Source organism: Lontra canadensis, unplaced genomic scaffold, assembly GCF_010015895.1.
Source record: "Lontra canadensis isolate GAN:19392208 unplaced genomic scaffold, GSC_riverotter_1.0 scaffold31, whole genome shotgun sequence".
In the NCBI taxonomy this organism is placed as follows: domain Eukaryota; kingdom Metazoa; phylum Chordata; class Mammalia; order Carnivora; family Mustelidae; genus Lontra; species Lontra canadensis.
This window is the reverse complement of record NW_022631025.1, coordinates 8,871,207-8,883,728: the sequence shown is the minus strand read 5'-3', so window position 1 is coordinate 8,883,728 and position 12,522 is coordinate 8,871,207. Positions and strand designations below refer to the sequence as shown.

Below are 12,522 nucleotides of genomic sequence, written 5' to 3'. Positions count from 1 at the left end.
TCTCCAGGTCCTGGGATCGAGCCCTGAGTCGGGCTCCCTGCTCAGCGGGGAGTCTGTCCCTCTCCCCCTCACTTTCAGCCCCTCCTCCTCCCACTCCTGCTCTCTCTCTTACTCTCAAATAAATAAACAAATAAATCCTTTAAAAAAAACCAAATACATTTATACTTCTGAGTATTCTCCTAAATCTCTAGACTCCTAAGAAATCAAAGTTTCCTGAGAAGTTCAGTACCTTCCTTTGATTTTTAAAAAAATTTTTTTAAATAAAAAAAAAATTTTTTTCCTTCCTTGATTTTTTATTGTGGTCATGCTACCTACAGAATTAAATGTCCAAACTAGGAAGTCAATCCAAGATTTTCTCCCAAGTAATTTATTTTTTTCCCCCAATATCCTATTGTTCTGTTCCCTTTTCCATCAGGGACCACTGGAAGTAGCCCAAGTGTTCTTGGCCGAAATTCCAGCTGACCCAAGACTGTATCGACATCACAACAAGCTGAGATTATGCTTTAAGGAATTCATAATGCGGTAAGATGGACTAGGGCTGGGAAGGCAGCCGAGCAGCAGTTCTCAGAGTGGGGTCCCCAGAACAGCAACTAGGGCATCCCTGAGAACTTGCTAGACCTATGGAATCAGAACCCCAGAGGTGCTGACCGGTGGCTTGGGTTTTAACTAGCACTCTGGGGATTCTGATGCAGACTCACGTCTGGAAATCATTGCAGTAGATCAGCCTCATGTGTACTAAGTAACTGACATTGAAACTCTGTAGTGTTTTCACATTTACCGTCTTGTGTGCGCCTCCCACATCAAACCGGTATTACCACCAGCCTCATTTTGCCAAAAGGGGAAACAGAGGTTTGGAGATGGGAAATGGTTTTGCCTGAGGTCATGCAGCTAGTTAGTAGGAGAGCTGAGTTCAAATCCAAATCTTCTGAGCTGCATAGCCCACACCTCCATTCATGTGCTGACTGTCCACGAGGCTTTCAAGTCCAAGAGGGTGTTTTAGTATCATGCAATAACTTGTTTTTGGAATCTTAAGAATAGGACCTGCTTCCAGTTTGGTGAAAGCAGTTCTAACACTGGGCTTTTTCAAAAGTATCATCTCTCGGGCTGTTCCCATTGTCAGACAAGCCTCTGTGGGCTGGCATCAGGAGCAGCCCGTTCAGGCTGCATAAGAGTGGGTCTTCGAGCAAGGTCTTGCAAACTATCACAGCATAGACAGGTACAGCTGGGTGTCCTGTGGCCCTGAAATGAATGATGATGAAGGTTGGGATGACCTTTCACCCACAAGAGGGAACAACATCAGGAAAACGTGTACCAGTATTTCTTTTCAACCTTAGAGCAGCATATCAAGTGTAGGAATAAACTTACCTGGCAGATGGGGACTAAAGGAGGCTAAAAGTGAAAGTTTGCTAAATTCACTGGAAACTCATCGGCATGCCAGTGTTAAGATGAGAGGTCCCTCCTCCACAGGCGTCGGCCAGAGGTTTGCAAACCTGCTGTGTATGGAGACACACTCGTTCTGTGTGCACACACCCACACACACATATGGCCTATACACAGATATTATATTTATTAATATTTTGGGATTTGAATTGCTTCCTGTATCTGATAGCAATTCTGACATTACACAAAAGCTGCATTTTCTTTAGTAAATAGTGCCTTTTTACGGAACAAAAAACTAGAAAAATACTGTAGGAATTTTTAAAAATCTCTTTCCTTTCCATTTATCTTCATTTAAAATTAGTTATGTGGGGACACCTGGTTGGCTCAGTTGGTTAGGCGCCTGGCTCTTGATTTTTGCTCGGGTCATGATCTCGGGGTCCTGGGATGGAGACCTATGTGGGACCCCATGCTCAGTGGGGAGTTTGCTTAGTGGGAGATTCTCTCCCTCTTCCTCTGCTCCTTCCCGTGGCTTGCAGTCTCTCTCTCTCTCTCTCTGAAATAAATTTTTAAAATCTTTTAAAAATAGGTAAAATGGGGGCGCCTGGGTGGCTCAGTGGGTTAAGCCTCTGCCTTCGGCTCAGGTCATGATCTCAGAGTCCTGGGATCAAGCCCCGCATGGGGCTCTCTGCTCAGCGGGGAGCCTGCTTCCTCCTCTCTCTGCCTTCCTCTCTGCCTGCTTGTGATCTCTCTGTCAAATAAATAAATAAAATCTTAGAGAAAAAAAATAGATAAAATGAAATAAAATAAGTTATGGTTGAAGGCCCCTGAAGTTGGCAGTGGCCCAGGCCTGTCTGGCCCTCTGGAAGTACTTCAGAAATGTTTAATGAGACAGAGTATGGCCCGGGTTTGATATCAGTTGTGGGAAGACAGGAGCTGAGTGTCCCTCTAGTCCCGACAGGACCCCATGTCCATGACCGAATGCCAGCCCAGGGCAGCTCACTAGCCCCTGCTGAGAGCGCAGGAAATACAGGGCTTCGGAGCTCAGAAAGGGATGGTCTGTGACATGCTGGAGGCTGGGGAAGCCTTCACTTAACCTTCATCTGGAATATTTAGGTAGAGCAAAGGAGATGGTCAGACATGGGAGCCATGCCTGGTAAAGCGACGGACCACAGAACCTCGGGGGTGCCTCTGGGTGCCTCTGAGTCAGCCAGAGTAGTGTGTTCTGGAAGCCTGCGAGGGCCAGAGGAGAGACCAAAGACAGCCGTATTGGCAGATGGGGCTCGGACAGAGTGGAAGTGTAAAAGCAGCTTCGTGAAGAGCTGACGGATTCGGCGCCCTAGTCTGTGGCTCATACCCTCAAGGCAGCAGGAGGCGAGGAGACCTTCCTTTCCCCTCGCCCCCGTTGCTTAATTGCTTCTCAAGTCCCCTCAGCAAGTTCCAGGCTTTTAAGAACCAGAGTCAATGTTCTGTCACATTATTTGCACCCGGGTATTTCCCCCTGGCTCTCTGCTTCCGATGGCCAGACGAGGTGACGCAAGACTGGAAGATTCTGGGGCTGGAACAGCTCTCGGGCTTTCCCGTGGAGGACCTCCCACTCCTTGGCAGACCCGAGCGGAGGGTTGATAGCCCAGATTTCCGGGCTGAACGCTGTGAGCCCTCTGACGCCTCTTTGCTGAGCGCGGAAACGCAGGCCTGCCGGGTCCCAGGCAGTGGGCAGTGAGGGCCCGGCCCTGGGCGTGGCCTTGGACTCGGCTGTGGCAGCAGCACCGGACTGGCCACAGAGGATGTGGCAGGTGATGCTGCTCATGGAGCCGGTCCCAGAGCTCCTCAGCCTGTTGCCAGGTCGGGACCTTGATCCCCTCCTGCCTTTTCCTGCAGTAAGAAGAAAAAAAAAATCCCAACACCTCAGGGTTTCAGAAGCCAAGATGGTGAAATACACCATCTGTTTCCTTTTCTGCTCCCCAAAGTACTCAAGCTGTTTCAGACAGCGCGGCCAGAGCCAATCTGGGTGTTTAAATTTTCTTCCATTTTTGCCTTAGCTCAGCCAGTGTCACCAAATACCATGGACCGAGTGGCCAGATCAACAGACTTTCATTGCTCACAGCATTGAAGGCTGGGGAGGCTGAGATGGAAGGTGCTGGCGGGCCAGGCTCCGAGGCAAGCCCTTGTGCTGGCCCGGCCCCCTCACGGGGTGGAGAGAGAAAGAGGAAGAAAGCTCTCTGACAAGGGCACTAACCTGACCCCGTGGGTCCCATCCCCACGGTAATTCACACCAGAACTCCTCTGAAAGGCCGTTCCTCCAAATACCATCACGTGGGGTGTTAGGGCTCCAACATCGGAATTTGGGGAGGCAGAGAACACAAACCTTCAGTCCATGTTATCTGAACGCTCCCAGCCTTACAAGGACTAAGAGATCCTTCCATTTATTTTTATGTTGCAATAAAAGACCACGCCCTCCACGGCACCCTCACAAGTGGTCTTTAGGGGAAGTAGTTCCTGCCACACCCAGACGGGCTCCTTCCGCACCGGTGGTCCCAGAGTCAGGACCCGGCCCACAGAGCGATGGTCACACAGCAAGTAAGTGGCAGGACCAGGACTGAAATTCTTACCGAGGACAGGCTGCCCTTGGGGTCTGGGGTCTGGTCAAGGCCGCCCAGGGAGGGAGGAGGGGAAAGGGCTGAGTTGGAGAAGACCACTGGGGAGGGGTGCCTGGTGGAGCCATGGCCCTCTCACACCCGATGGTAGGCGACCACCTCAGCCCCTGGTGTCCTGCCCCCACGTGATCCTTCCTTGCCTTAAGGGGCCTGGAACCCAGTCCCGGAGGGCGGGAGGGAATGCAGTCCCCCGCCTCTCCAGTATTGCTGCCAGACCCCCACCGTTCCAGCAGTTCTGTTTCTTTCCTGGGCCTGGAGTGGAGGTTTGCTAAAGAGGGACAGGGAAGAAGCTGAGAAAGGCAGAGGATGACAAACTGGGGCTCCAGACAGAATACTTCCAACTTGAGACTGAGGCCATATGCCTGGATTCTAGCTGGAAAGGCCAGCAACTTCCCAGGTAGAGTACACGGTGTCCAAGTTAGCAGTGTGAGCTCCTGAACCAGGCTGCCGGGGTTCACAGACCCACTGGGTCTTAACTAGCCATGTGACCTTGGGCATGTTGCCTGGCCTCACTTTCCCCAACTTTAAAATGGGAATTGTATGTATTCATAACTATCTCTTAGACCTAGTGCCAAGATCTGCTGAGTCAACACACAGAGCTCAGGACAGGGCTGGGCACACACTACGTGACCGACCAATGGAACATCATTTGGTGGGGCAGAGAGCAGATCAGTCTGAGGAGGAAGCAGAAATTTACCCATCTGATTTAAATATAGATGTCCACCCATGACTCGGGGGCCTCAAGTTTGTACCATAGACACAGTGGGGCAGAGGACACATGAGTGGGAGAGTGCCAGGTCTCTGGATTTCCACCTGACTCTGCCGTTCCTGCAGGTGTGGGACTCAGGAAAGGCCATTCCATCTTTGCATCCTTCATTAACTGTGAAAAACAAGGGACAGGAGTGGAAACGCTCTACTACTTCATCATCCTCCTATGGGACAAATCGTTTCTGTGCTCAGACTGCGTCCATCAGGAATCATAACCATAACAACAAGTGTTCTTACTCCAACATTCTAAGCATTTTGTATGTTTTCACTCATTTAATCCTTACAAGCATGACCAGGTTAGCTATTATTATCGCATCTGTAGCACAGGTAAAGAAACTGAGGCATAAGTGCCCAGCCTCGTGTCACAAAGCTGATACGCCACAAAGCAGGATTCAGAGTCTATACCGGTAACGACTATGCTGTGCTATTCTCTTTAGGAACTGTGTTCGGTTGCTCATAACAGAGAACTGAAGAAGGAAGATGGCTTAAATAACATAGGAACTTATTTTTTTTCTCATAAAAGTAAGATCAGAGATAGTCGTCCCAGAACTATGTCATCCTGGCTCTCTCCATTCTTTTGCTCCACCATCCTGATTGTAGTGCATCCGTCCTCACAGACACAAGATGGCTGCTTGGGCTCTAGCCATCATGACCACATCCTCGGAAAATATCAAGAGCAGAAATGAGGAAAGAGCAAAAGGGCTGTGCCCCTTTAAAGAGCTTTCCTGGTGACTTCATTTTGTATCTCATCAGCATCCCTATCTGTTAAGGGAGGCTAGGACCTGTAACTTCCCAGGGAGACTCACCAGATGGAGTTCTGTTATTAGAAAAGAGAGAATGGATTGAGGAAGGAACTAGCAATTGTTGGCCATCCCAAGGGACTGATGTGAGGACTGTGCTAGAGGAGCATCCTAGAGGAGGGAGGCCAACAGATGCAGAGATGGAGGGCTACCTGATGACTCTCTCTGTAGGAAAGACACCTACCTCCTTATGGAGAGGCCACCAGAGGTGACTGTCTACAAAAGCCAGGAATCATGTTCTGGAGATAAAATTTCCTTCCTCTCAGTCTGGTTTCTGTAGGATTCTGAGTTCTGGAACCCCCCAGGCACCTCTGCTATAAGAAAATGCTTGTGTTCAGTGACCTGATCAACAGAGGGGACAACCAAAGAGCTGGGATGGTGGCGTCACTGAGTGAGAGCGGCACAGTCTGTGTCCTTAGACAGTGTGACAGATAAGGTCACTTGAGCAATCATCCCCATCGTAGATCTATGATGTTGTATAGATTTCCAGAGAGAAATAGCTCTTCTGGAAGAGGTAGATTTCGTGCATGGCTCTCTCATTAGTTTATGGATTTAAATCAACATGATGGTGGAGTATCTGCTGGCTCAGTCGGTTAAGAGTCCGACTCTTGATTTTGGCTCAGGTTTATGATCTCAGGGTGGTGAGATCGAGTCTGGTGTCAGGAGGCTGCTGAAGATTCTCTCTCCCTGTCTCTGTCCTCTACCCACCCCATCAGTTAAGCATCCAGCTCTTGATTTCAGCTCAGGTCATGATCTCAGGGTTGTGGGATCGGGCCCCCTCATTGGACTCTGTGCTCACCTCGGAGTCTGCCTGTCTTCTCCCTCTGTTCCTCCCCACCACTGCCTCCTCTCTCTCTCTCTCTCTCAAATCAATAAAAATAAAATCTTAAAAAAAAAAATCTAGAGTATAGAATCCAAATGGAGGAAAGGAAGAAATACAGAAAATGTGTATGAAACAATTCATAAACTATAAAATTCGATAAAATATAACTTGATGTTACTATGACAACATCTGAAAAATTTTTACCCCACCTATGAATATATTCATCTTTGTAAAGCGCTGTGTTCATCTGTCGCTCTACAACGAGTTACCTCCAGACTTAGTGGGTGAAAACAACAACATTTAATTATTATGCTTAGGGCTCTAGGGGCTGGTGGGCTCAGCTAGGTGGTTTTTGCCCAGTCTCTCGGTGGCCCCCAGGCCGCGGCTGTGGCCTGAATTACCTGAGGTCTTCCTCACTCACATGTCTGGTGTCTGGGCTGAAAAATGCTCAAAGAGCAGGTGGTTCGGGACTCCAGAGGCACGTGTCCCAAGAGACAGAGCCAGGTAGAAGATACACTGACTTCTTCACCCCGTCACAGAGGCCTTAAAGCATCCAGCCAGGTCCAGGACACATGGCACACCTTCAGAATGTGCCAGCTGCCTCTTAACTACTTTGGACCACAAAGACTAGAGGGAGTTTAGTTCATTCCCCACAAGTTTTCAGAGACACTCCCAAGGATGTGGTCAGCCCCCGCACGACCCTACAGTCTGCCGATGTTACAGACCTGGACCTTGAAGTCATCCTGAAACTGATTGGATTTTGCACACTGATTTTACAGCGGCTTTTACGGATTGGATTTTACACACATCCTGAAACTGATCAGATTTTATTGCTTTTTAGTTCAGAAGCAATAAAAACATAGGGGCTGGTGGTGATTTCTCAGGATTCAGAGGTTCTGTACCATCCCTTCCCAGCCCTACCTGGAAGCTTCGATATGCAACCTTGGACATCCTACAGTTTGCTGCAGTTAACATCAAACTTGAAAGACTGGTGAAGGTCCAGTTAGGCGAGTTCTGGCTTCAGGCTGAGTTAAATCGGGGCTAATTGTGTGGGAAAGCTGTGGTCACGGGTTTATTTTTGCCGAGGCCAGATAGCTTCCCCCCGTCCTGTGGCCACCTTCCACCCTGTTTGCCTTCGGCTGTCACGCTGAGAATGTGTTCAGTGGTAATACAAAGGCTTGGGGTCACAAGGTCTGGGTATCCCCATGACTCATCCCAGGTTTAACCTTGCAATTAGGAAAACAGTTTAAACCACATTGATCACCAGGGCCCCATTCATCTGCAGGGCAATAAAGAATTATTACTAATTTTTGCATGTCAGCTGGGTTTTAACCATTATGATGTCCCTTCTAGGTCTGTAGATGTGTAAGTTTCCTGAGGTAGCACAGCCTAAAATAAAAGGCAAGACTCTATCATGTTTAAATAATACGGTTTTCTTCTTTGGTATGTAGTGTACTCTGTGGGAGACCGTGGAAACACTAGGCTTAGCTGTTTACAAGTTAGGTCAACACAGTGAGCTTTCATGATTTTCTTTCTGATGCTTTGCAGTTTCACCATGTGGAGCTCTGTAGGGATCTAGTTCTGTCAATGAGAGGATTTATGTCTGTTTGCAATTCTGGAAAATCATCAGCTGTTATCTCTTTTAAATGTTGCCTCTTAATTTTCATTCCCATACAGAGTCATTTAGATGTGGGCTGGGCATCTCCATTCTATCTCCAGGTTCTTTTTTTTTTTTTTTTTTAAGATTTTATTTATCTGAGAAAGAGAGAGAAAGCTTGGGTTGAGGGGAGGGGCAGAGGGAAAAAGAAAAGCAGGTTCCCCGCTGAGCAGGGAGCCCAACAGAGGGCTCAGTCCCAGAACCTGATATCATGACCTGAGCCAAAGACAGAAACACTTAACCAACTGAGCCACCCAGGTACCCCTCTATCTCCAGGTTCTTAGCCATTTTTAAATATTTTTGACTAAAAAAAATTTCTTTGGTGATTTCCTTAGATCTGTGCTATAGTCCGTGTGGTCTCTCATTTGTGTCTGGTTTATTCTCTACCCCGTCCATTGCGATCTTTCTCTTTATCTTAGTGCCTATATTTTTATTTATAGAAGTTCCATTGTTTTTTTCTGAGGTTTCCCTGATCTCTTTTTTCATAGTCTCTGATTATTTTCATCATGAATTTTGTACCTTTTTTTTTTTTTAATTACATCTCTGGATTAACCTTTGGTCTTTTATATTGTTCTGTCATCTCGAATTCTTTTTGGTATGTTTCTCCTGCTTGTTGCTTCTGTGGGTCTTCTCCTGTGATGATTGTATCGTGAGCTCATCTTTGGCAGGGGTCACTGTTTCTGTGCGTGGCCCAGGAGCCCTGATGCAGAAAGCATTTCTCCAGAGCAACTACACACTCATTTCCGTCCGAGCCCTGGGGGTTCCAGTTACCTTGGTTGCTTTTTAAGTTAATTTCTCACCTTGGAGCACACACCACACAGGAGTATAAATTTGTAACCACACCCACGTGTGGTGCAAACCTAGAATTTCAGTTCTTAGACTTGCTTTCCCAGTGATGGCCCCAGACTGTTAGCAAGCTTTCATTCCACCTCTCTGGACCCCTGTAGCAGCTTTTCAAGCCCCCGGACTAGATGCAAGCGGCATATTCAGAGCCCCACTTTGCCCTTGGCCGAGGCTGCCTCTCTTGTCTTGTGTGGGCTCCCAGCACGCCACACCACGCACCCTCCCCAAGTCTCTAGGACCCCTGTGCAGTCTTGAAACTCTAATGGGCACATCTTGGGACAGCTGCCGTGACATCAGCTCCTGCTATCACTCTGATTTGGATTTTTCTCCTCCTCTCCGGCACCTGGGGCTCCCCTTCATCCTACGACAAATGTTTGCTGTACGTTCCAGCATTTCTATGTGTATGCAGCGGGGGGCGGTGGGGGGGGCGGAGGTGGTAGGCTGAGTGCACTGGCTCTGTCTACCATGTCGCCATAAGTCACCGTGAGTTCCTTGTGAGCACAGCAATGACCCTGAGTTTGAATCCCGGACTCACTGCTTCCTCACAGCGTTACCTCGGGCAAGTGACCGAACTCTTCTGAGCTTCAAGACAAAAATGAAGACAAATACAGGCTTTCTGGGTTTGTTGGGAGAATTAACCAGATAATGTACGGAAAACTCCTCATATAGTGCCTGGCTTGGGGCAACTCGGAGGATCATGATATCTGGGTCGCTTTTCAAAGACATTGATTCCTGGGTGTTCCTCCTTTGGGTTCTGATTCCTGAACTCTGAGGTTAAGGTCCAGAAGTCCAAACTTTTGAAAGGCTCCACGGGGGATCCTGACAGGCCATCGAGTTTGTAGGCACTCTTGGAGGGGGTCAAGAAGTGTTAGATAATCTCCAAGCACCTCAGACTCCTACAAAATACCACCTCATTCCACACCCCCAACCCCTGTGTTCCCATCTCAGGTGCGGTGAGGCCGTGGAGAAAAACAAGCGTCTCATCACGGCGGACCAGAGGGAGTATCAGCAGGAACTCAAAAAGAACTACCACAAGCTGAAAGAGAACCTCAGGCCAATGATCGAGCGGAAAATTCCAGAACTCTACAAGCCGATATTCAGAGTTGAGAGTCACAAGAGGTGAGTTCAGGGCAGAGGAGGCCTCTTGCTGGGGGATGAAGGACAGGGCTTGGGGCCTAATGGGTCAGGGCACACTCTGCTATTGACTCAGGAGCCGCACAAGCTCCGGGGACTGGGAGTGCACCTGCAGTCAGAGAATCCATCAGAACCTGCTCCCATCCGGCCTCTATCCTGAGTGCCTTCCACTCCCTCTACCTTCTCCTTGACCTCCCTGGGACCCCTTCATGCTGGCCTTCTGCCTGTGGTCTTCCCCAGGACCCATTTCCTCCGGTGTTTTCTCTGATGCTGGCATGAAGGGATCTCAGGACCTTTGCACATTCACTAACTTAGTGAGTTGCCCATACTCCCTGCCTTTTCTGGTGGGTGGTTTCCCCCTCCTCCTTAAAAGATTAATTGATCTTTCTTACCTCTGTTTTTGTGTTTTTGTTTTGTTTTGTTTTCCCTCTCTCTCTCTCTCCTTTGTAATTTCAGAGACTCCTTCCACAGATCTAGTTTCAGGAAATGTGAAACCCAGTCATCACAGGGCAGCTAGGAAAAGCTGTCCTCACACATGGAGACCAAGGCTCTGTGACCCCGGAGAAGTACTCGCTGGTACTTAAAGCACAGGACATTTGCTGCATAGGATGGACTGCATTCTCCTTGATGGGACAGCGCCCTGGAAGCCTTAGGATCCCAGGGACCATGGGAATTACACCCAAATGGGGTCTGACCAGATTTTTTGGCCATCCATACTGCAGGTTGGGGAGAGTGGAGGGTGGTCAACCAGGGGAGCCTGTGTATTTATCAAAGCATGGTTTTCCACAATATCGTACAAAACAAGGCATAAACAGTACCTCCTGCTAAGTGGTCGGTCACTGTTTACCGGAGAGATGACTTCCTCTGGCCAAATGGGATTTACAGGATAAACCGGCACTGCCCATGGGAAAATGGAAACATTGTCCACCGTCCCATTCAGGGTGGACCTCCTGCATCCCCTGTCTATGGGAGAGGAGGGTGAGCTGGCAGGAATGCAAAAACGTGTTCAATAAATCCGTGATGGGAGGCCGCACTGGAAATCCAAAAATCATGATGATGGTTGGAAACCTGGATCTAGGTGAATTATTTGTGAATTTGGAAACTTTTTGGTAACGGTGGGCTAGTTGTTGTGTAGTTATTTTTGCCTAATTGTTACTGTGTGTTAAGTTAATTGAACAAGTGTTTATAGAAGAGGAGCCTGGACTTACTGAGTTAAGAGACACCCGGTACTTGGCCATTTTCCCTTCCATTCACAGGCTTCTCCCGCAACACCTTGCACTTTTTTTTCCTGCTCCTTCTCGCACCCTCTTTTCCCCCTCCGGCCTGGGACCAAGTTTATTTTTGTAAAAGGATAATAGTTCTGCTTTCATTTCAGAATGCCAAGCCGTCTGTCAGCATGTATATATATCCGCTACAGAGACAACTGAGCTCGGACGACTTCAGACAATGTACTGTAGGACACACATGAACGCCATTATGGCTCGAGGATTAAATCGTATATTTTTCATATGCCTGATGCCCTTGACTGGTACTAAAAATGTAATAGGAATGGCAAGCGAAACATTTTCCTTCGCAACTCGTATTTCTTATTTTGACAACTTGCAGCTCTCGCAAAGCACTTTGGAGAAAAGGAAAGTTGCAGTAGGCGTGGTCCTCCCGACAGGGCTGTCCTGGGCCGCGCCTCTCTGGCAACATTTAATCTGGAGTTTATAAGAGGGAGAAGTGCATTTGGGTAATCCAGAACTGCTGAGACATGAATTTATATTCTGAAAGTGATTTTTTTTTTTTAATCATAAAAGCTTACTAGTTCACATGGCAAACTCTTTGGTGTTTAGGCATTTGGGGGAAGAACTCTTTCTAAAGGATATTATACCTTTAATTGCTTTCCTAAATGAGTACATAAGGAGACACTTTAATTCCATATGCTGTTTGTTTGGCGTCTTCTGTGTGGGAGGTTTTGGGTGAGACTCAGGTCACATAACATCGTCCCTGTCCTCCAAAGCCTGCCGCCTTAGCGAGGAGGGAGCACCTCTGTGCACATAGCCACAACAGAGCGTCTAGAACAGGCAACGGGCCCTACAGAACCGAACCTTTCATGAGTGACTCAAGGCTGGCCGTCAGTCCTACCAACATCTATTCTATTTTGCCCTCAAATAGTAAATGGTAGTTGCTAAGCTACCTCCGGCTCTCTTTTAACTCCAAGAGTCTTAACAGTCCCGATGAGCTAAGATACTCTTGATTAAAAGTCCCCTGTGTTTAGCTACCTGTTGTCACTCGTTGTTTTTTTTTGTTTGTTTTGTTTTTGTCTTTTGTCTTTCTTGTACCACAGTGGGTGCAGCTTGCTTCCCAAGTTCAGGGACTGTGTTAACTTCTGCCTTCTACCCTCTACCCCAGTGCTGAATTTACAGAAGATAGTAAGTGTTCACTGGACGGCCAAGTCCACGAGCGTGTGTGAGTAGACTT

At 48.0% G+C, this 12,522-nt stretch overlaps 1 protein-coding gene and 1 long non-coding RNA gene across 4 annotated transcripts in view; both read left to right on the top strand.

Moving 5' to 3' along the window:
- The window catches only part of DOCK8 (dedicator of cytokinesis 8), a 206,189-nt gene extending 194,565 nt beyond the window's left edge, over nt 1-11,624 (top strand). For all 3 annotated transcript variants that reach the window (XM_032866561.1, XM_032866560.1, XM_032866562.1), the window contains 3 exons: nt 416-522; nt 9,874-10,044; nt 10,516-11,624. In XM_032866561.1, the coding sequence (XP_032722452.1) occupies nt 416-522; nt 9,874-10,044; nt 10,516-10,576 (339 nt within the window). In that variant the 3' untranslated portion in view covers nt 10,577-11,624. The remainder of the gene's footprint in view (nt 1-415; nt 523-9,873; nt 10,045-10,515) is intronic.
- LOC116872990 lies at nt 1,926-3,275 on the top strand. Its single transcript, XR_004383724.1, has 2 exons — nt 1,926-1,966; nt 2,169-3,275. It is a non-coding gene; the product is annotated as an uncharacterized LOC116872990 (long non-coding RNA).
- Nucleotides 11,625-12,522: the final 898 nt, after the last annotated feature.